Source organism: Salvelinus sp. IW2-2015, linkage group LG9 (genome assembly GCF_002910315.2).
Source record: "Salvelinus sp. IW2-2015 linkage group LG9, ASM291031v2, whole genome shotgun sequence".
NCBI lineage: Eukaryota > Metazoa > Chordata > Actinopteri > Salmoniformes > Salmonidae > Salvelinus > Salvelinus sp. IW2-2015.
In genome coordinates this window covers 19,613,746-19,637,828 of record NC_036849.1, presented here as the reverse complement: position 1 = coordinate 19,637,828, position 24,083 = coordinate 19,613,746, and the positions used below count along the sequence as shown (strand labels likewise).

Here is a 24,083-nt window from a genome sequence, read left to right as displayed (position 1 = left end):
ATTCCGTTTGACTTGACTGTCACCGTTTGCTCATAAAGCTCAACATGAGGAGGTGAAGATTGGTCCGAAAACACAAGAAATCAACCATTTAAGGAGCTTTTTTTCAAAGATTAGCTTCTTACAGCATAACGGTTAAACCAATTATTAGTGTGGTCACAACGGCTTTTCGATACCATCAGAGGTCACATTCAACAGGAACATTTTGTGAAATTCAGAGTACTAGTCAAACACCCCATAGATCTCTCAGTAAAAGAATATCCACAGTCCATAGCTAATTATCAAGTTTCTCAGCTAAATCCAAGGTGTGAGATACTTTTTTTTAATGAACACATTCATTGTTTTCGCAGAGTGGGGCACTCTCAAAGAAGAGAACTACATACTGGGGTAAAATGTGATTTATTGCCATTATTAATCATGTCACTTAAAAAATATGGAATTGGACATTAATTTGGAAACATTATCTGCAATCAAAAAACCCTTCTGCTTCAGAATGTATATGAGCTGTTCCATTAAGGCAGGTACAGTAAGATTAGAAACTGTCTTGGTCTTGTGGTAGGGACTAACACAATGCTGTGAGCTTCAGGGTAACAGCTGATTGTACCTGGATTACATTTCAACACTGTAAAAGTTTACTTTTGAATTTGGGTTCACTCTGAAAAGGAAAGTCACAGACTAAAGCTGTCATCTTCTTCAAACAAACAGATACTGTTTCACTAAATTGAAAAGCACAGGAAGCCCGTTGTGCTGGGAGCAGCTTGGAGCTTGTCCTGGGCAGAAACATCTTCGGTTTCACAGAAGAATCTTGTAGTAATCATCCTTGTAGCTGTACAAAACCACCACGGCAACCCTGCAAAGACAACACACTTCGTAAGTCAAAAACTTGATATTTAATGTATGTCCAAAACAACCCCACCTTGTGTCCACTAGCGGACTGTTGATGTTTCCATATGCAAAGGGAATGTATAACACTTGCTATGGACATCAAAAACAGACAATAACCTAACTGTTTTCTTGTGTAAGTCTAGCACACCAGGTAGTCTGTTTAGCTGTTTAACTGGCCAGTTCATTGTGTAAAAACAGCCTAATTGGACTATTTCTATTCATTGTCACCTTTATCAGGACACCTACACCACCCGATGTCACAGGAAGGCCATAAAGATCATCAAGGACAACAACCACCCAAGCCACTGCCTGTTCACCCCGCTATCATCCAGAAGGCGAGGTCAGTACAGGTGCATCAAAGCAGGGACCGAGAGACTGAAAAACAGCTTCTATCTCAAGGCCATCAGACTGTTAAACAGCCACCACTAACATTTAGCGGCCGCTGCCAACATACTGACTCAACTCCAGCCACTTTAATAATGGGAATTGATGGAAATTATGTAAAAATGTACCACTAGTCACTTTAAACAATGCCACTTAATATAATGTTTACATACCCTACATTACTCATCTCATATGTATATGTATATACTGTACTCTATATCATCTACTGCATCTTGCCATCTTTATGTAATACATGTATCACTAGCCACTTTAAACTATGCCACTTTATGTTTACATACCCTACAGTACTCATCTCATATGTATATACTGTACTCTATACCATCTACTGCATCTTGCCTATGCCGTTCTGTACCATCACTCATTCATATATCTTTATGTACATATTCTTTATCCCTTTACATTTGTGTGTATAAGGTAGTAGTTGTGGAATTGTTAGGTTAGATTACTTGTTGGTTATTACTGCATTGTCGGAACTAGAAGCACAAGCATTTCCCTACACTCGCATTAACATCTGCTAACCATGTGTATGTGACAAATAAAATTTGATTTGATTTGCTCATTATTGGCCCTAGCTTTCCATTCTTTTACAGGGCATTTCAGATGACCTGGGGGGCAGCTAGTCTGTTTTGAAGTACATGAAATAGTGGCTGTAGCTGTAAGACTGGGGCAGCTCAATGACTGTGGGGCCCTATGGGTAGTTTACAGGCACAGTGCAGCCAAGTGACTGTTGACTACTGTGGCCTTTGGCCCACTCATCTCGTCTTCTCTGTGCCCTAGTTCCAGCCAAAACAAACACAAAAACACCCACTGTGAATATCTCCATTGTTAGCGAGCCCAAATGACGTTAATTTGTCAGTAAACACTTTTCCCTTAACGGTGAATGAGACGCACAGTACACACAGGAAATTAAAACCAACTGCTCTGGACAGTCTACGAAGAGCCCAGATGGAACCAGAGAAAGAGGCTCTAGCTTTCTCCTACATTATCCCCATTCATGAAAGAGAACATCCATCAAATCCTACATAGGCTCCTTGTTCTGAGAATCCAAATAAAGCTAGGCAGTGCAACAACAAAAAATTGTTTAGCCGAGTCTTTGAGCAGGGCTATAGGCAGTGAGGCTGATATTAGCCCAGGCTCCTGTAGACAGCTTGCAGTGGGGCTTTAGCCCTGCCTGTGACCTGGCCTATGGCCCAGGACTCTAGGTGTCACTCACAGTGTGACCTGATCATCTGAGGAGTTGTTTTAGAGACTATAGGTATCTCTGACCTGATTTGTTTGAAGAGTTGACTGACATCCACACACCTGGGGTGTGGGCTGGGGTTTTCTGGTGTTTGCTGGTCATAAAAGGAAGTCTGGTTTTTAAAGGGCCTTTAATGATCTCTACCGTTTTCCTCAGGTTTCATGATTTTTAATAAAAAGGCGAGTTGAGTCTAAGTCAGGCCCTGGGAGCACACAGGGGCGAGGCGATGGGGTATACTGCCCTGCTCTCACACTCTGGCTGGGCTCGCCTGCCATGAGACACCCATATGCTGTTCAAAACAACCCAGTAACCACAGGTACAACTACGCACCTTTTCAGGATTTTGAAGCGGTGGATCTCCTCGCAGATGGACTTGAGGTAGCGCTGCTTGGGGAGACGCGACAGCAGATGTTTAACGCTGATATTGAACGGCTCATCTCCATCAAACTACAGAGAGAGAAGTGGCAAAGAGAGAGAGAGAGAGCAATCAAACATTCAACATAGCCACTGTGATCAAACAAACACGGTTGTTATTGTATTTGTAGTTACCGTGTCGGAGACTCCACCATCTGCAGTTAATGGGGGGAAATATAAAAGATAGATCTGCGGGTTGTGGATTTTACACATTGTATATTTTTGCCTGTTGAGACTGGAGGTTCAGTAAAGCTGCTAGGATAGTTTAGAGTCTCAGGCCCTCTAATGCTCTGTGGGGTAATTAGTCAGTGTGATGCAGGGTTTCCTGTGGGTCTGGGCATGCACACTGTGTATTGTAAGTTGTTTTCTCTGACACTCAATCACAAAGCCACGTATGATGTGAGAGGGGAACTGTATAAGGTTGCCATTCATTCTACGCTTTGTCTGCTAACATAAGCTTGTGTTCGGAGTATTTAAAAAAAAAAAAATCTTTATTATATTTAACACCATATCATTTACATTCTCTTTTTTTTAATGAAAGCTAGGGGTTTCTGCTTCATTTGGCAGGCGCTGCAGCCAGGAGTTTGGAATGTGAGTGTTCACACCTTGTCCCAGCTGATAGTTGGGTAACTCTGTGGTGTTTACTCCCCTCCCCAGACAAGGCTAAGAAAGGAGTCAGGATTCCCTTATTTTTCCTCTCCGAAAGCCTGACCTCCCTTCCTTCCCTCCCCTACTCCATCCTGCCAAGATGTACTTTATTGGTTGTGCAGACGGAGGTCATGATAAGCAGAGCTGGGTACAGACCTCCAAAGACAGGAAGTTGATGAGGGTTTCCTTTGGCAGGTCCACCTGGGACGGAACAACAAAAGGAGGTGCGTTAGACTCCACTAACACAACGGATGTTACTGTATCTTACCATGTAATCTCAGACCACACTGTACATAGCATGCTGTCCTTTTCCTTAGGAAGTATATGTAACCTCTGCCACAGCACTCAAATATTAGCTATTAATATTCAAGACACATTCCACAATGGCACAAAACAGAAGGTTCAGTTCCCTCAGCTCAAGGTCACGAAGATCATTTGCACACTGTGGTTGTAGCAATTTAGTCAGAGCAGAACATTGACTTTGTTCATTATTCTTCATTCATGGTGCTCTCACCACCGAGTGCACTACTGTAACTCATTTCATTTGGTGCTCTCACCACCGAGTGCACGTCTGTAACTCATTCATGGTGCTCTCACCACCACTGAGTGCACTTCTGTAAACTCATTCATGGTGCTCTCACCACCACCGAGTGCACTTCTGTAACTCATTCATGGTGCCTTCACCACCGGAGTGCACTACGTAACCTCATTCATGGTGCTCTCACCACCACTGAGTGCACTTCTGTAACTCATTCATGGTGCTCTCACCACCGAGTGCACTACTGTAACTCATTCATGGTGCTCTCACCACCGAGTGCACTTTCTAACTCATTCATGGTGCTCTCACCACCACTGAGTGCATTCTGTTAACTCATTCATGGTGCTCTCACCACCACTGAGTGCACTTCTGTAACTCATTCATGGTGCTCTCACCACCGAGTGCACTTCTGTAACTCATTCATGGTGCTCTCACCACCACTGAGTGCACTTCTGTAACTCATTCATGGTGCTCTCACCACCACTGAGTGCACTTCTGTAACTCATTCATGTGCTCTCACCAAACCACTGAGTGCACTACTGTAACTCATTCATGGTGCTCTCACCACCGAGTGCACTTCTGTAACTCATTCATTGGTGCACTCACCACCACTGAGTGCACTTCTGTAACTCATTCATGGTGCCTCACCACCACTGTGCACTCTGTACTCATTCATTGTGCTGCTCACCACCGAGTGCACTTCTGTAACTCATTCATGGTGCTCTCACCCGAGTGCACTTCTGTACCTCATTCATGGTGCTCTCACCACCGAGTGCACTACTGTAACTCATTCATGGTGCTCTCACCACCACTGAGTGCACTTCTGTAACTCATCATGGTCTCTCACCACGAGTGCACTACTGAACTCATTCATGGTGCTCTCACCACCCGAGTGCACTACTGTAACTCATTCATGGTGCTCTCACCCACGATGTGCACTACTGTAACTCATTCATGGTGCTTCCACCGAGTGCACACTTTAAATGTCCTTTGCAGGAAATCATAGAACTGTCGGGCATGTTTTCCATCTATGCCTTAAAATGTTGGTTAAATTGCCTTTTTCTTTAGTACGGTATTACCTATGACAGACGGTTAGAAATACTGCTGATGTAACCTGGAAGCACACTTCTAGCTCTGAGTAAATACATACCGCATCAAGGTGAATATGTCTGTTATGCTTCAATACCTCACGCTCCAGCATCTAACCTCTAACCCTCTGATGTGAACCAGACACAAAACATATGGAATGACAAATGTATTTGGACTATGTCTTATCAGTAAATAATACTCTGTGAATATCTCCTTTCAAATTGACTACGAAACCACAAATAAACAAAATATGCTAGCAATTTAGCTCCAAATGACATCTCTCTCCTTGTTTTCTGTTGTGAGGCAACTGGAATCATTTTGTAGCCATCTACCTCCAGGAGAGCTCTGTAAACCCCTCTGCAGTGCAGAGAAAAAACAGAGGGGAGAACCACTAGTCCAACTTGATCAGCTAACTTCTGTCCTTCATTTTCACGCACAGATCTATTCATACATGGATTCAACAGATAAGGTTGTTAGAGGTGGGGAAACAGGAAAATGAACTACAGCCAGAACTCGAGCATTGCTCTTGCTCTGTTAATTTGCTACTTAGATTCTGCAATTCTGGTTGTATCGAACAAGAGAGAGAGAGAAGAGAGATGAGAGGAGAAAGAGAGGAGAGAGAGGGAGAGAGAGTAGGAGAGAGAGAGAGCGAGAAAGAGAGAGGGAGAGGGAGAGGGAGAGAGAGAGAGGGAGAGGGAGAGAGAGAGAGGGAGAGAGAGAAAGGAGTAATTGCTCCCATGAACACAATGAAACTGGGAAACAAAAGCCACTTCATCCTCACATGCAATCCATCTCTACGCGAGCCAATGGGGTTTAAGCCTGGGCTGGCGGCGTGTAAAAGGCAGCGTGTTGTCTGACTGTGACGAACGCTACAGTGAGACAGAGCTGGGAACCACAGCCAGAGAGGGAGAGGTTGTCCCGGTCTCGTGATCGGCTGCATGACTGGGCTTGGCTCGGTCCGTCTGTCTGTTGTGTATGTCTTTCTGTCTGTTATAGCCTACTCCAGGAAAGGTGTGAGTGACAGGTGTGATTGATTGACAGACCTGGGTCTCGTAGCGTCGTCTGGTGCTAGAGGACACCTTCTCCGGGGTGAGGAGGTTCACATTCATGTTACTAGAGGCACTGCTCCCATGCTGCTCTGATGATCCTGTCAGATCACACCACACACACACAATCCTAATGAGACCATGGCAATATGTCAGAGCTGTTACAGCATTCTCCCACCACCACCCACAGACACCAGTCGACTGAGAAGCCATCATTGTTAGCCAGACTAATAAGTCCAGTGTGTTGTATTAAGGTTTATATCTACTGTACATCTGAGCCAGAGGTGGTGAGAAATGTAACACTACCACTAATCACTTTGTAGTTCACATATTCACCATCGCTCTTTGATTACCCATTTAACAAAGCTCTGCCACCATGTAGGGACTTACACCCAGAACAAAGTAGGTTCATAGGAAACCAGAGGACCATAATTACTGCTCTGCTCTCTGTCAAAGGTAATGGGGTCATCCTTGGACACAGGGTCAAGAGGCTGTTCAACTGTACCTGAGGTACTGACGAGTGACCCCTTGGAGTTCTGAAGAGAGACAGCCTCAGAGATTTCCCTGTTGGAGGAGACAAACAACACCGCTGTGTCAGTCTCTTTCCCCAACTTCACTGGAAGTCTAGAACAGAGTTTGTGCGTGGGCTAGTAAACCGTGTTGTCACCTGACATTTCTCTCCTCATAGAATTTGGTCCGACATTTCTGAACAATGTGATCCACAAGGTCAGACTCTGGAATCCTCTTCTCTGACTGCCTTTCCTTCTCAAAGGACTTGACCTGGGGACACACAGGGGATAGGGAGGGGAATCAGACCTGCTTCCAACACACACTTTCACTCCAAATTCTCGTATTTTGGGGCATTCATATCAATACCATATACACTGAGAATACCAAACATTAGGAACACCTTCCTAATATTGAGTTTCACCACCCCGTTTGCCCTCACAGCTTTGAGCATCTGGACAAGCTTTATATAAAATGAATAGTTATTATTATTACCTTGATGTAGTTCCCCTCCTTGTCTGAGACCAGGGCCATGCAGGTGATGCCAGCCTGTCTGCAGTGCTCCAGCAGAGTCTCCTGGGACTGAACACAACACAGTCAGATCCAGAGGGGAAGAAAACACTACTTTGTAATAGCCAAGTGAAAATATGGTGTATACTGCTCCCAAGATGATGATGTACCAACGAGCTCCAGATCCTGCAACCCATTTCTAGACCCAGATTAACATCTACAGTTACTACTACTATATGTGGATTGACCAACTGTATGGTTTTGGTGAATTGTAACCTGCATGTACTTACAATAGAGCAGGGTTCCCAAACTGGTGGCCTGCGGGCAGAATTGGGCCAGCGGAGGGTTTTATTTGGCCCCCGAAATTTTTCGAGCCCCCCCCCCCCCTCCCAATGCATTTTCATTGTTGGACACTTGGAGCTGATTTCCTGGTGTTTTTAGGGGGGAAATCTGTTCCCAAGTAGTTCCACGCTTAATTGATAGATCGTATACAAATGTAATCAAGGTTTAAAATGATTATGTTTTAGTCAAATATTACATCTATCTGGGCTTCTTGCTGTCAATTTGCAGTCTACAAATTATTTGTAATTATGTTCCAGCCCCCCAACCATCCGCTCAAGAAAAATAATTGTCCTGCAGCTGAATCTAGTTGATGATCCCTGCTATAGGGGTTGTGGTAACAGTGAGCTACAGAGTTAAGTGGTTACAGAGAGCAAGTGGACCCCTTCAACACTATACAGTGAATTCGTTTGAGGATAAGCTCTCCTTCAGCTCCATGTTTCTCCTGTAATATGACAGTGGGGTTATGGGAAAGTTAGTTTGTGGCGTATTTATCAAAGTGGGCTGTCTGTTTAAGAGTAAGAGCTGTAAGCAGTCGTGGTGGTTTCATGGTGTGCTGAAAGCTGGGATCAGGCAGGCTTCAATGGCTTTCCTATGACTCATCAGTTCCTGTGCAAACGGAGTGTGCAAGCAAACGAAGAGTGTGTGCCGTACGTGTTGGACAATACGGCAGGAATGTAATAATAAAAGCAGAAAACTCCCCCCATTTTACACTGAGATCAGAGCAAGTGATGTGGTGGGAGAGAGAGCGAGCAGGGGTGGCAGAGACAGCATAAAGCCTGGAAAATGAAATGCGTGCTGGGGGAACGCTTCACTTGTGCCTCAAATTCCTCCAGAGTGGCGGAGAACCAAGTTTAGCTCGGAACGGAGAGCAACTCTGCCCATTGCACAAACCTGGTCCTGTCCGGGTAGTGTACTCACCCGTGGCTGTGTGTGAGCAGCAGAGCTGATTTATCCTAATCAAATACAGACAGACAGGTTTCAACTGGCAGGCAATGCTGAGTCAGAACAGAGCAGCAGACTCTGCTGAGGAACAATCCCTGTACTGTATATCACCTCTCTGCTCTGCTCTCCCCAACAGCTTGCTCACAGCAGCTCTCTCACTGAGACCGCCGAGGCTATAGCTCTGCCACTGTGGATGCCTGAGGGTCGACCAGCTTTCGGCCATATGCCTCCCAGCTGACCTCAGATAGGGTTCACCATATTTGGCTAGAAAAGCTAAAAGAAAGGAACCGTCTACGGACCATAAATGATCATTTACTGGAGATTTGGCCAGTAAAAGCAGTGCATGTGAAAGGTGTTAGGAGGGGAGCATCTCAGCACTTAATAAACTCTGAACACTGGATATTGTCTCTCACACTACCCCCCCTCCCCCCAGCTGGCTGGCTGATCCATAAGGCAGGCATCCCTAACAACTTGGAGTGACATGTTGTTTCTCTCCAGCAAAGCAGCGTGAGCTCAGACAAAGCAAAGCTTTTAATTGCTGCTTGGGGCTCAGGGGGATGGAGTTGGGCAATCAGTGACGTTATAGAGAGTCACAGAGACAGAAAAAGAAGAGATCAAATGAAAAGTAGAGAAGAGAGGGAGGACACTGGAGTGGGTGGAAGGAATGGTGGAGAGGACAAGGGAGAAAAGGGTGAGGTAAACAGAGGAAAAGAGGATAAAAGAAGAGAACAAGAGGGAAAGTTTCAACGTAAGAGAGAGAGGAGAGCTGTCAGCTGCACGCTAACACCAGGTTGTGGGGGCCAGCCAGAGAGACACACACAGCAGTAGTGACATACAGCTCCTGGCCTGAGATCAGGCTGTCACATAAACATGAAGAATGGGACGAGGCATGGCACCAGAACAGCAGTCACACTACACCACCCACATGCAACAGGATGACAACAAGTACACTGGAACACATTGAAACTCTTCTCAGGATAAAGTTGGTCAACAGACTTCAACTAAAAACTGAAAATAAAAACTGCGTAGAAAACTCTATACAGTAACAGAGATGTTTCATCGTATTTCTTAAACCTGATACACTAACAGGATTATACAAGTAACCTCAAAATGGATCCCATTCGCCTGAGTGTTTACAGGTCCAGACATTGTCACAGTAAATAACTCAGGTAGTTTGGACCCCTGTCCATGTTGGGTAGAAGAGAATAGAGGTGTTGCCCCCTGTTGGTTAGATATTGTCACAGCAGAAGGTGCTACAGGCTGCTCATCACTTACCTGTGACACATCATAGACGATGTCAGCAGAGACCCCTGCTGTCCACAGCTTCTGGATCACATTGATGGCCCTGCCCATGGAGGTGTGGCCTACAGGCACCACCAGCACATCACACGAACTGATAGAGGGCTAGGAGGCAGGGAGTTAGGTTTAAACATGCACACACACACAGAGCTCCACACAAATTCAGTTGATTTGATTACAGAGGGTTCGGGGGTAAACCCATCAACTGTCATTCTACAGTATAGAAATATACAGTACAGCCTTTCCCAAAACAGCTACATTTTAGAGGCAGGATAATAACTTTAATGGAGGCTGAAAGTAATAAGCCATCCTCAAATATGACCTTCTGTGTCTGTGGGTCATGATCACTGATGAAGTGTTCTCACCGGCTCCTCCATGTTTGCCAGGGCAGCACAGACCTTGTCCAAAGCCACACTGGCCCCTACTGCCGAGGGGACAGGAGCAGAGGACGCTGGACCACGGAACTCAAGGATCTACAGGAAGAGAACCAGAAACCCTGATAGTTCAACACTTCCAAGGACCCAAGTTGGGACATAATCTGTTGGCGGCATGGGTAGGATGGGCGCATTACCAGGTGGTCGTATCTCCCTCCTGCAGCCARGATGTCTGGCACTGTGCGTCTGCGTTTCTTGATGAAGGCCACAAACTGGAAGATGACCCCACAATGGTGCTGCACTTTATATACCAGACCCAGATTGACCACCACCTAAAAGACACAGACACGAGAGAGAATCAATCAATCAATCAATCACTCACTCACTCACTCAACAGCAAAACACATTTCAATACCATTCTCTCCATGCACTTCATACACCTGGGGTAACAATCAAGATGGAGGGTGAGAGGGAGTAGCAGTACCTGCAGCTTGACGCCCAGTCTCCTGAGCAGACCAGTGACCTCCTCCAGGTCTCTGAGGCCCTGCTTGGCCAGCTGGGTAACGGCAGTTTTCTGTTTGGTCAGAGAGGTGATGAGGGGGACCAGGTCCCGAAGGTCTCCCTTTTGCTCTATGTATTTATACAGCGTCTGCAACTGCCAGGGAAAGACAGACATCAGACACAGATCTGAACAGAGAGAAAATACAGTATCTGTAGCTGAGAGCAAGGCAATGTTCAAGAAAAGCTGACCAGTATCTTCCCTCTGAGCAGAGTCAAAGTGGACACACTGATGATTTCACCAGACATGTCATAAAACACCAGAAGCAACAGTAGATACTTACACTGTTGTTGGACAGAGATAGGTTACAGAACTTGGCCTCCACCTCTCGCCTAGTCAACTTTTCACTCTATGAACAGAGACAGGATACCATTTTAGTGTTACAGTTGTAGAACAAAGATGTAACAGACAAAACTTATATATCACACAATGTGCGCATGCATGGTGTGTTTAACTTGCACATGAGCGCCGTGTGCGTAGTACTAACCATGGCGTCACAGAGGATGCTCGATGCGTGGCTCAGTTTGTCCTCAGGGATGCCGCTGTGTAGCAGGACGGCCTTCAGCAGGCTGGTGTGGTTCAGGTAGATGTGGTAGTTCCTCTCCTAACACAACACACACAATACACCATTACACCACCACACAACCAATACACCATTCCATCTGAGCACAAATACAATCTTCATCCCTAAACCACTACTGTGGGAGGACCGTTCATCCCTAAACCACTACGGTAGGGGGACCGTTCATCCTAAACCACTACTGTGGGAGGACCGTTCATCCCTAAACCACTACTGTGGAGGACCGTTCATCCCTAAACCACTACTGTAGGAGGGCGTTCACCCTAAACCACTACTGTAGGAGGACCTTTCATCCCTAAACCACTACTGTAGGAGGACCGTTCATCTCTAAACCACTACTGTAGGAGGACCGTTCATCCCTAAACCACTACTGTAGGAGGACCGTTCATCCCTAAACCACTACTGTAGGAGGACCGTTCATCCCTAAACCACTACTGTAGGAGGACCGTTCATCCTAAACCACTACTGTAGGAGGACCGTTCATCCCTAAACCACTACTGTGGGAGAACCGTTCACCCTAAACCACTACTGTGGGAGACCGTTCATCTCTAAACCACTACTGTGGGAGGACCGTTCATCCCTAAACCACTACTGTGGGAGGACCGTTCATCCCTAAACCACTACTGTGGGAGGACCGTTCATCCCTAAACCACTACTGTGGGAGGACCGTTCATCCCTAAACCACTATGTGGGAGGCCGTTCATCCTAAACCACTACTGTGGGAGGACCGTTCATCTCTAAACCACTACTGTGGGAGGACCGTTCTCCCTAAACCACTACTGTGGGAGGACCGTTCATCCCTAAACCACTACTGTGGGAGGACCGTTCATCCCTAAACCACTACTGTGGGAGGACCGTTCATCCCTAAACCACTACTGTAGGAGACCTCTCATCCCAAACCACTACTGTAGGAGGAACATCTCATCCCTAAACCACTACTGTAGGAGGGACATCTCATCCCTAAACCACTACTGTAGGAGGACATCTCATCCCTAAACCACTACTGTAGGAGAAACTTCTCATCCCTAAACCACTACTGTAGGAGAATCTCATCCCTAAACCACTACTGTAGGAGGACATCTCATCCCTAAACCACTACTGTAGGAGAACTTCTCATCCCTAAACCACTACTGTAGGAGGACATCTCATCCCTAAACCACTACTGTAGGAGGACTGCTCAGTGAAATGGCCACAGAGGCTGGCTGCTGCTCTCTCATTCAGTGACTCACACATTCTTAACAGCTTTCTCACACAGAGAGGGGGAATATACAGTAAATGGTGCAATCAGGGAGAGGGCCTTTTAGAGGGGGCCTGGAGCTATGGTGGTCCTCTGGGGGGACTGGGCTCATGCTGAGTGAACTGGGCCTACTGTACCAGGGTTTTTTCTGGATCAAAATGGAGCTTAGGTGGTGAGCGTGGCAGGGATTGCGGTCGGCCTGGCTGAATTTTAGAGAACATTTTAGAGGCCCCCATCTTGACGTTGTAGAGACATTTTTGCTTTTATAAGCCAATTTCCTACAATTCTACAAATTTGTTCATGGAGCTAAGATACATTTTATGCAGTTTTAAAGACAATTTCCTGCAATTCTACACATTTTGCCATGCAACCGAGAAGAAATGTTGCAGTTTTAAAACAAATTTAGTGTGATTTTACATATTCTGCCACGGAGCTGAGAGAATTTTTAAAGTTTTAAAGCTAATTTCCTGCAATTCTATGCATTTTGCAATGGCTAATGCTGTGTTCTAACTATACTGGTAAATAGTTTTTTTAGAATTTTCAATTCTCCCTGACTGTCTAGATTATATTTTGGTGATTGTTAGTTCTCAATTACTATATTCTTAAAAAATACATAGGTCATTTACTTTTTCTACATTCTTTATATCTGGTTTTAGTCGTTTACGTTTACACTGAAAGTGATTTTCCTGCCCAAGAATTTCAATGGCAGAAAAATCCCTGTGTAGTGTCCAGGGAGTGAACAGGTCTGTGACCTGCTATAAGGGAAGGACAGTATGGTCTGTGACCTGAACTAGACTGTAACAGGGGTAGTAACACGGTGAAAGGAGTGAGCCAGACAGGAAGTGTCCAGTACTCGTACCTGCAGGACACTGAACTCCTGGATAATCTCTGAGATGGTGAAGATGGTCTCAGCATCAGGCAGCAGGCTGTTGGTGACAGGGACAATGACATCAAAGGCACACTCCAGCAGCTCCCTGGGGTGAGCCCTGTCTAGCTTCCTGGGCCGGAACACACGCTCGATGCTCCACCTGCGCACACACACACACCCCGTTACATTATGCTGGATATAAACACATGCTCGGGTTGACATGCAAAGACTGAACATGCATAGACTCAAGAATTCAGTGATTGACTCCTATGAAGTTTACCTCTTGAAATGGGTAATATTATTTCTGGCCACAAACCTTGCGAATGCCATCTGGAATGGAGACAAAAGAGAGACTCAATAAACAGTGCATGCAAGACTACAATAAATCCCTATGTGGAAACAGACAGTTAAGTCCCTAGGATGTTCCAGGGTTGTCCTGAGGTTATCCTGGCTGTAGTCCACTCTGATTGCGTGCCACGATCACGGTGTAGTACTTCCCGCTTCTTGATGCTCACCCGGAGGTCGTAGGGAAGGGTGACCAGCATACCGCTGTGGTCCATCAAGCAGGCCAGCTCACTGCCCTCATACAGCTTCCTATTCCTGGGGAGCAGCAGGGGGGTCTGGAGACGCACAGCCCCTGGACAGACAGCCACAGAAACACTATGTTTAATGTATGTTAATAAGTTTAATGTACATAAAAATATAACCTCAAACGCAATATGGAAGTTCAAATTCAACCAGTGTGCCCACCAGCCATGTACAGTATCTACTTTGCATATTGCATTATATATATATATATATATATATATATATATATATTGACCTGGACGAAGCAGATAATATAGAAACTGAATAAACAACTCAAATAAAGAATCGCAGCTGTATAAAGGTCTATAACATGTATATACACTGCTCAAAAAAATAAAGGGAACACTAAAATAACACATCCTAGATCTGAATGAATGAAATATTCTTATTAAATACTTTTTTCTTTACATAGTTGAATGTGCTGACAACAAAATCACACAAAAATGATCAATGGAAATCAAATGTATCAATCCATGGAGGTCATGGATTTGGAGTCACGCTCAAAATTAAAGTGGAAAACCACACTACAGGCTGATCCAACTTTGATGTAATGTCCTTAAAACAAGTCAAAATGAGGCTCAGTAGTGTGTGTGCCTCCACGTGCCTGTATGACCTCCCTACAACGCCTGGGCATGCTCCTGATGAGGTGGCGGATGGTCTCCTGAGGGATCTCCTCCCAGACCTGGACTAAAGCATCCGCCAACTCCTGGACAGTCTGTGGTGCAACGTGGCGTTGGTGGATGGAGCGAGACATGATGTCCCAGATGTGCTCAATTGGATTCAGGTCTGGGGAACGGGCGGGCCAGTCCATAGCATCAATGCCTTCCTCGTGCAGGAACTGCTGACACACTCCAGCCACATGAGGTCTAGCATTGTCTTGCATTAGGAGGAACCCAGGGCCAACCGCACCAGCATATGGTCTCACAAGGGGTCTGAGGATCTCATCTCGGTACCTAATGGCAGTCAGGCTACCTCTGGCGAGCACATGGAGGGCTGTGCAGCCCCAAAGAAATGCCACCCCACACCATGACTGACCCACCGCCAAACGGTCATGCTGGAGGATGTTGCAGGCAGCAGAACGTTCTCCACGGCGTCTCCAGACTCTGTCACATGTGCTCAGTGTGAACCTGCTTTCATCTGTGAAGAGCACATGGCGCCAGTGGTGAATTTGCCAATCTTGGTGTTCTCTGGCAAATGCCAAACGTCCTGCACGGTGTTGGGCTGTAAGCACAACCCCCACCTGTGGACGCCGGGCACTCATACCACCCTCATGGGAGTCTGTTTGACCATTTGAGCAGACACATGCACATTTGTGGCCTGCTGGAGCATTTTACAGGGCTCTGGCAGTGCTCCTCCTGCTCCTCTTGCACAAAGCGGAGGTAGCGGTCCTGCTGCTGGGTGTTTGCCCTCCTACGGCCTCCTCCACGTCTCCTGATGTACTGGCCTGTCTCCTGGTAGCGCCTCCATGCTCTGGACACTACGCTGACAGACACAGCAAACCTTCTTGCCACAGCTCGCATTGATGTGCCATCCTGGATGAGCTGCACTACCTGAGCCACTTGTGTGGGTTGTAGACTCCGTCTCATGCTACCACTAGAGTGAAAGCACCGCCAGCATTCAAAAGTGACCAAAACATCAGCCAGGAAGCATAGGAACTGAGAAGTGGTCTGTGGTCACCACCTGCAGAACCACTCCTTTATTGGGGGTGTCTTGCTAATTGCCTATAATTCCACCTGTTGTCTATTCCATTTGCACAACAGCATGTGAAATTATTGTCAATCAGTGTTTGCTTCCTAAGTGGACAGTTTGATTTCACAGAAGTGTGATTGACTTGGAGTTACATTGTGTTGTTTAAGTGTTCCCTTTATTTTTTTGAGCAGTGTATAACCAAACATCTGCCTAGAATTAGTCACTAGAGACAACAGTAATATGGGAGCAGATGTTTAAGTCAAGGCCCCCAGTGAGGTTTCATAACAGGGAGTTAGAGTGGAATGGGTCAAGTCGTTTGCACAAGAGAGTAAACATGACTTCAGCTCTTAAAAATGGGACAAAAAAGTCCAGACTCACCGTGTTTCTTGAAGATCCTGGTAATTGTTTCGTACACATACTGTTGCAATTTAGCACTGTTGAAATTAAAACTACCCTGCAGCAAAACAAAACAAACAGTCTGTTATGAATCAAAAGGCATCGATTAAAGCTTAAACAATCCCAACATCATGTGGAACAGATGACGGGAGAACTGCAGCAGAACACAGGACCAGCATCATTACTGTGTTAACAGTGACACCTACAGGAGGAGATGGGTAGCTCTTCCCACTTTGGACCATTCTATTCTGAGCATTCAAGACAAATTCTCCAATACTTGTCTGTCACAAACAGTGGTTTGAGACGCTATGAAATGGCAGAAAGAAAATCGTACCCAAGCTTTAACGTCTGGTTGGCTTTGTGTTGTGTTTTGTGGCTAGGTCAGGTTTGAGGGGTCTGGTCCAATGTGTCGGTGTGTTGGCCAGAGCAGTAGCCTGGTACCTTGTGGAGGTCGATATCGTAGGTGTAGTCCATGACGGGGGAGGTGTTCTGGGAGAACAGCTGGTTGACCATGGTGCGGTAGGCCTTGCCATTGACGTTAGCCATGGTGTGCTGCAGGACCTCGTGGAGCTCTGACTCCTCCATCTGGGGCGGGGGCAGCAGATCACTCTTCAGGAGCTCCTGGGCCGTGGGACGCAGCGCCGGGTCATGGTTCAACAGCCAGCCAATCACCTTCCTCTGAGATAGACACAGGGAGATTGATCAGTCAATCGGCCCATACCGTGTAATGTCACTCAGTTTGGTTTCATTAAACTTCCCATCATCAGACTATGTGAACTACTTCTACTTTATACATAGCTTCACAAAAATTCACAGAGCTGAGAGTATAACTTGTGTAACATGAATTGAATATGTCCTTAGTCACCTGCATTCCACTCTTACACTCAGGGAAGTCTTCAGGGAAGTGGATGTCCTCCTGCAGAGTGGAATGACAGAGTAATGGGACAGTGATGAAAGATGAGTGATTGAGACCCTTCCCGTGCCCCCCCCCCACACACTACACCCGTCTGTGTTCCCTTCGCTGGACAGACTCACCATGCGCAGCTGGCTCAGGACTGAGATGCGTTCAGATCCGGTGGTCATGGGCCGGTAGGACATCTCAAACAGGATGATACCCAAGCTAAACAGATCCACTTTCTGAGGAGAAACACAGATCACGGGTTGAACCCTCTCCCCTTTTACATCAGGTTCATACAGTCCATTCAGAATGATATATTTCCAAGTGAGAATACAGTAACACCGTTGGGAAAACCTTGAACTGCCTAAAATGACAGAGGACATTAGTCTGTGGTCCACCCAGGAGTCAAGGGCCTTAAAAAGTCATTATAAGATAGTATAATTCTTTTGAGACTTCTTTTGAGATCTTTTATGAATGATTGTACTGAGACAATACCTCTTTATTTTGTTCTTCTGAATTGACTTTGGTGCTTGTTCCATTCGTACTGTATTTCTTACCTGGTTGTAAGTGGCTTTAGTATTTCCTTGCACCTCTGGACTGACATACAAGGCAGTACCAACCATACCAGTCATATTCTCTGTTCAGAAATAACAAGGTAGAAAATATGAGCTTAACAGAGTCACAAAGCCTGAAACACTTGGGACAGTTTAATGTGGAAGGATGTTGCTTCTCAGTACCTGTTGGGTCCGATTTGAGAATCAGAACAGAGCCACTCTCCTCAATATCCAGTTTACCTGCTGCAGCCTATGAGGAGATTAAATGTACAGTCAAAACCACTTATTTGTTGATTCTTGACTTTTTTGGGCTTGCAGAAAGCAATAACGCATTACAATTCTGACATTAAGACAAAAAACACAAGAAATACATTAAATTGATACAGCGTCAAAATTCCACTTATAGACCTCAACATGAACTTCAAGGTATCAGTTAATTCATCTCTATCACCAGGAGACAGCGAAGCTGAGGACATTAAGGCATACCACATTAGCAGGATGGTCTGTGGCCAGGCCAAAGTCTCCAATTTTCACATGGTCCTGAGAGTCCAAGAAAATGTTGACAGGCTTGAGGTCTCGATGAATCATCCCCTGTTGGAAGGGTGATGGGGAGGTGATCAATTAGTGCTAATTGGAACCATGGCTAGAAGCATGTCATGCGCGTAATCATTGTTGTTTTGAGCCGTGCTGTGACAGCTTGGCTTCTTGGTGTATAGGTAGGAAGGAACATGTATGCCTGAACATTTGAGCGTTTGAAAAAATGAGAAGAGGATCATTTAAAACACCGTTTTGCATCAAACACATTTCAAAACACTTCGTACAGCACAAATTATATCCCATATCAATGTCCACCATGAACCTAGCAAAACCTTTCTTTGACATTGGGATCTGAAGATTTAGCAGATACTTGGAGTGGAACAACATAATCACAAGCAGTGACTGTCCTGGACTTCCTACCTCTTAACCGAATGTGACAGGACAGTACCCTCTCTCTCTCTCCACTCTTCTCCAACTCTATGATCTTAACATGATATCTCTGTTCCACACCCTGAAGCAGACATTGAACCCTACAGTGCACTCTGATTAGGGGAGATGGGGCTTTACAGACAGACCTGTTCGTGGATGTAGGCCAGGCCATCCAGGATCTCCCTGAAGAACCTCCACAGGCGACTGTTGTCCTGATGGAGGCCCTGGTCAATGGTGTCTCGCAAAGTGCTTTTTTCACAGTATTCCATCTGGAGGGAGGAGAGAACACGGGTTAGATCAGGGTTCTCAAAGTGGGTCAGGGTGTCCACGGCCAGATTAACTATTTAAAAAATAAATAATAATACATACATACATACATATGCACATACACACACATATATATAAGTTGTGTTCTGATTATGAGGGGGTCTCTGATTAATTTTCTGTCACGGCACAAAAGGTTTGAGAACCCCTGGGTTAGATATCAGACATAAAACAGTGCCCTCTAGTGTAGTATTAGTTAAGTGCTAGTGAACTGAGCCTTACCTGGATGTAAAGGTAATGTGCTATGAGCTGTGGCCTCTCCGAGTCTGTGCTATCTATCGTGTCACCCTCCACTCTCTTGCTTGGCTCCTCCTAAGGAATGGAGATTACATTGAATGTAATTGGTGAAATTGTACACACTAGTAACACACACTATGGCAATAATGTGAACACTAACCTGAGATATGCTGCCATTCCCATTGTCAAAAATGATGTCACTCTCTGAGTCACTGTTTGATGGGCTAGACGCAAACAAAACAGATATCAAAAAGTGCATTTTATTTCAGTATATCAAGTGTACAGGGCACTGCACCAGATGTACCCTCAAAGGAACTCACAGGAACGAGGCACAGAAGACATCCTCTTCATCGTCATCGTCCTCATCGCTGGTCTCGTGGCCACTACACTTGGCGCTAGAGGACCTTTCGATGGAGGTGCTCCACTCCACCGAGCTGGCCAGGGCGGGGGGAGGGGCGTTGTCCTCCACGTTGTCAAGAATGCTGAAGCCCAGCTCATTGAGTCGCAGAGAGGGGGCTCGGACCTGGGGCAGATTCTCCGCTGTGCTCTTGGGCTCGGAGCTGTCTGAGCTCAGGACCCCCGTTGAGGGGGTCTCGTGCCTCTCGATCCAGGCGTTGTAGTAGCGGACGATGTTCTCATGGTTGAGGCGTGAGAGCAGCGTTACCTCACCTTTGATCCTACGGAACTGCTTACTGGCCGGGTTCACCTGGATACGCTTCACAGCATAGTAACAGCCATCCAACTTGTTCTGGACCTGCACACAAAGAGAGCGGTATGGACAGACAGAAAGAGAAACAAAGATGGGTGGGGAGACAAGAGAATACAAACATTATGTGAACAATAACCATGGACTAAAAGAAAAGGGGAAGGCTATGAAAGCTACTGTCAGCTATGCTATATTAAACATGGTTTACCTTGATAACGGCACCAAAAGCTCCTTTCCCCAGCAGCTGTAACTCCTCAAACTCATTGAAGTAGCGTGAGAACTGCCTCTGCAGCCCAGTGCTGAACGGGGCGTTGAGGATGTGACTGTGAGGGATGACCGACGACGCAAAGTCATCCCCATTGTCTGGGAGAGGACAGAATACACCAGTCAGGACTCTATATGGTCAATCAGAACTCTGAAAGGTAACAATTTTTTCACAACTTTATAGACTTTAAGACTGAAAATATCTAGTGGCTCTGTTCTGAACTTTGTAAAGAGAAGTTGTCACCTTCTGGACTAGCATCCTGGCACTGTAGAGGGGTCTTTGGAAGTGGAGGGTTGAGGAAGGGGTGGTCCAAGAGCTGCTGGGTGTTCCAGCGGTCAGAATCATCCAGGCACACACACCTACCACACACACACACACAAACAGTGAACGTTGCATTACGCATGGAAACTTCCAACAGAGCTAACATTCATATAGGGGATTCCTGGCAAGGCCCACTGTGGCCATCAACATCTGGTCCACACTGTGTTACTCTGCATCCACGCTACACTAACACTGGTACCCAAACACAGAGGACGAACTCCGACAACCAAACCCTGATTAACACATTGTCCATGATAGGAGGACAATAGGCCAAAAGGCACAGGAAAGTGAAACACATCAAAATTAACCTGTATGTGCAGTGTGCCTGGTTTCTATCACAAGAATAATAAAGATGACATGTTTCCTAAATCATCTAGCTAGATATACAAAAAAACATATGTGCTAATGAGTCATAATCTGTAAAACACATTTTAATTTAACCACAGAAAAATAAAGTTTTAATTGACTGCCACCATAAAAAGTGAGAAGGTCCAGGCATGGAAGAAGTGGCTGAGACTGGGCTGTCTAGCTGTCACTGAGACTAGCTGTCTGGCCAAACTGAGTTGATGGTTATTGTCAGGCAGGCGCACCTGTTAAGGAAGTCCTGGAAGTCAGCTGGCAGGCTGGTGGGCACAGACACAGGGTACTCCCTGACCTCCTTCCCCTGGCTCAGTGCCAGCAGCATAAGCCCCAGGCTCCATACGTCCCCTTTCTTCCCAGCCTTGGTGGGAAGCATGTCCTCACAGAAGCGCACGCGGGCCTGCACAAAGATGTCCTCATTGCAGATGTCACCCAGTCTCTTGGAGAGGCTGTAGTCTGTGAGACGCACATTGCCCTGGTGGTCCAGCAGCACACTAGAGGCGCCCAGCTGTTTGTGGACAACAGAGTTGGAGTGGAGGTAGTCGAGGGCAGCCAGGAGCTGGGTGGTGAGCAGACGGAGGCGCTCCAGGGGGATGGCGGTCTGGCTGGCCAGGCTCTGGCTCAGACTGCTGCTGACCCCGACATACTCCACCAGCAGGTCCACCACCAGGCAGTCATCCCTCTCACTGGAGCTCAGGGCCTGGTAGTGCACCAGGTTAGGGTGCTCCAGCTTCAGCAGGGAGTTCAGCTCACTCTCTGCTCCATGGATCTATAAAGAAATGGACAGAGGGTATTACTTAGTGTGTAGGCATCTGTGTTATAATATCTTGAAATCTATGACTATAGCATCTGATGTCAGGAAGGATCTCAGCAAGGAATTACTCACCTGCTTTTTACAATTGTCAATCTTCCTGATTTCCTCGCTGGTGAAGAACTTGCCAATCTTCTTGTTCCAGCGTAGGATCCACTCGTATACTACAGCAAACTCTCCGTTGGTCGCATCGAACGCATTATAAACATTACGGCCAAGCCTCTCACTTTCCCCTGCCAGAGACACAGACACATAGCATACTGAGGCGCACAACTGACAGTACAGTAACCTACATTACAAAACAACATAATGAGAGATTTACAGGAAATTATAATCTCTTACCTAGGCACTTCCCTCTATGCACTACGATGTCCCCCAGGGTACTGTTGCTGAAGTGAAGCACTTCCTGTGAGCGTTGGCTATCCTCGCTGTATGTGTCCCGTCTGATGACAACAAAAACAACATGCAGAGTTAACTCTGTGTAGTTCAGGCACAGAGCTATATCTTAGGAATGTATGTTGCTGGTCCGTGCCTGTGGCGGGTGTTCGAGTTGGTTCGTCTCCGGTGGTTGGCCCCTTTTCTGGGTTCAGTGAGCTCAAGTGGAAGCCCAGGGGAACAAGGTGAGCTGCCCAATACAGAACAACTTTCCACGGCAGGCTGGTCCAAACTCTCAAAGCGCTCCTGGGCAGTCACAAAGCCAGAATATGTTTACATTTCATGCTCTGTTTTGTATGGAGGTTTATGTTTAATATGTAGGTCAAGTCAAGCATGATTTTAATTAATTTGGTTTCAAACAATATTATATTAATTGATGATCAGTATCCTAAAAACCTAAAGTCCGTCACTTTTCCAAAGAAGGATAAGAAGTCTTGGTTCTAAAAAAGTGAGTTGGCTAAATGTAAACATTTGAAGATTATGAAGGCACCTGTTTGGCCATTTCTTTCCTCTTCTTCTCCTCTCGTTTCTCCTCCTCTCTTCTTTGGATTTCAGCCATGATCTCAGATTTCTGTAGCGATGAAAGGGTTTAAAGACATAGTACATTTGTGTGTGTGTGTGTGTGTGTGTGTGTGTGTGTGTGTGTGTGTGTGTGTGTGTGTGTGTGTGTGTGTGTGTCTCCTCCTCACCGTCTGCTCCTCCTGCCTGCGGCATTGATCCAGTCGCTCCTGCTCCTCCAGGGCTAGCCTCTCCTGATGCAGCCGCTGGTTCTTCAGCATCTCCTCATGGAAGGAGCTGGACGGACGCTTGTTGTGTTCACTCAGGAACCCCTGGACATGGTCCGCAAGCTCATAGATCATCACCTGGGGGAAGAGAGGGGGAGGTGATGGAGAAAATATGTCATTTTGAGACTTACACAAAGACGTGACCAAAGAAAAATTATAATTGTAGTGTCTAAGGGTTCAGTGGAGATGTTTGTCATCTGTCTGCCGGCCTGTAAAAGTCTATCTCACCTCCCCACACCGCTCTGCCGCCAGTTTAGTGAGCTCTGTCTGGAGGTTCTGGAGGTTGTCATTGGAGAGACCTTTGGCATTCTTTAAGTCAAGCTCTGGAGGCCTGTCTCCCAAACAAACAAAGTGCTTAAAAACATATACCATTTTGTTCCAGACAGATGAAATTATTAGGCGATTGTATCAAACCAAAAGACACGTTGAACATACAAATCAGGCAAAGTATTCCTAATGCCAGAGGTGGCGGCTGTTATTTATATTTCATCAGACAGCAACAGCTGGCCCGACTACACGTGGCCCCAGTGGTGTATACTAGGAAATATTATCTAACATTATACATCTGAATCTAGGGCAAGATATACTGTATGACATGCATTCCATCGATGGATTGATCTAATGATACTCACACATCTGGGTACGTTGGTGGGATTTTGACCTGTAAGTCCACTGTCACATAACTTTCCTTCCCATTGCTTAGTCCGTTAGGTCGCAGGCACAGGTATACCTCGGGTGGCCTTTTGATCTGAATGAGGAGAAAGCAGAACACAGAAGGACACAAATATAGGAGTTCTTGTTGGTGTAATCAACACCACGTCGCATTAGCAAGTCAGCAATCAGGAACTCTATTCATCAAACAATTGTGCTGAAAGTAGGCCTACCTTCCATGGACGGTTATTCCGCAGATCCTGAAAATCATCTCCAAAAATGGATGCAAGCGCTTCTAGTTCGTTTTCCTGTTGAACAGAATAGTCGTCGGTCCCACTCCCAGCTGCAGAAGTCTGATGACAACTCATCCTACTAGCTGAGCTACATGGACACACATGTCTCGCGCATACACCCGTCTTAATATCGAGGCGAATTAGTTACAACCTATTGTAACACTCGTCTTTTGTTACTTAGTAACATTACAATATCAACCTCGGATAAAGTTACGCGATCAATAATGTATCTGATTCCAAAACGTTGAACTTCCAGCATTGACAGCACCACGGAATCACAACATAGTCGCAACGCTGGTGCATGGCAGGCGTCATACTTGCCGTC

General features: G+C 46.0%; 1 protein-coding gene across 2 annotated transcripts; it reads right to left on the bottom strand.

Annotated features, from left to right (window-relative positions):
• Window positions 1–380: 380 nt before the first annotated feature.
• On the bottom strand, window positions 381–24,083 carry LOC111968770 (eIF-2-alpha kinase GCN2). Of its 2 annotated transcripts, none has more exons than XM_023994632.1 (38): window positions 23,699–24,083; window positions 23,447–23,562; window positions 23,043–23,145; window positions 22,719–22,892; window positions 22,520–22,600; window positions 22,127–22,275; window positions 21,937–22,037; window positions 21,670–21,827; window positions 21,014–21,552; window positions 20,346–20,461; window positions 20,046–20,200; window positions 19,452–19,885; window positions 19,292–19,355; window positions 19,117–19,206; window positions 18,717–18,839; window positions 18,091–18,195; window positions 17,788–17,854; window positions 17,608–17,687; window positions 17,188–17,289; window positions 17,018–17,068; window positions 16,594–16,830; window positions 16,135–16,210; window positions 13,995–14,116; window positions 13,760–13,809; window positions 13,471–13,639; window positions 11,282–11,398; window positions 11,078–11,143; window positions 10,720–10,890; window positions 10,433–10,567; window positions 10,227–10,334; window positions 9,838–9,966; window positions 7,264–7,350; window positions 6,929–7,041; window positions 6,767–6,825; window positions 6,259–6,362; window positions 3,745–3,789; window positions 2,858–2,973; window positions 381–847 (listed from the first exon to the last, which is right to left on the bottom strand). In XM_023994632.1, the coding sequence occupies exons 1-38, from the start codon at window positions 23,831–23,833 to the stop codon at window positions 790–792; spliced, it is 4,905 nt and encodes a 1,634-aa protein (XP_023850400.1). In that variant the 5' UTR covers window positions 23,834–24,083; the 3' UTR covers window positions 381–789. The 2 variants fall into 2 exon arrangements, with proteins under 2 accessions (XP_023850400.1, XP_023850401.1); XM_023994633.1 differs by having other exon boundaries at window positions 19,117–19,203; window positions 23,699–24,082.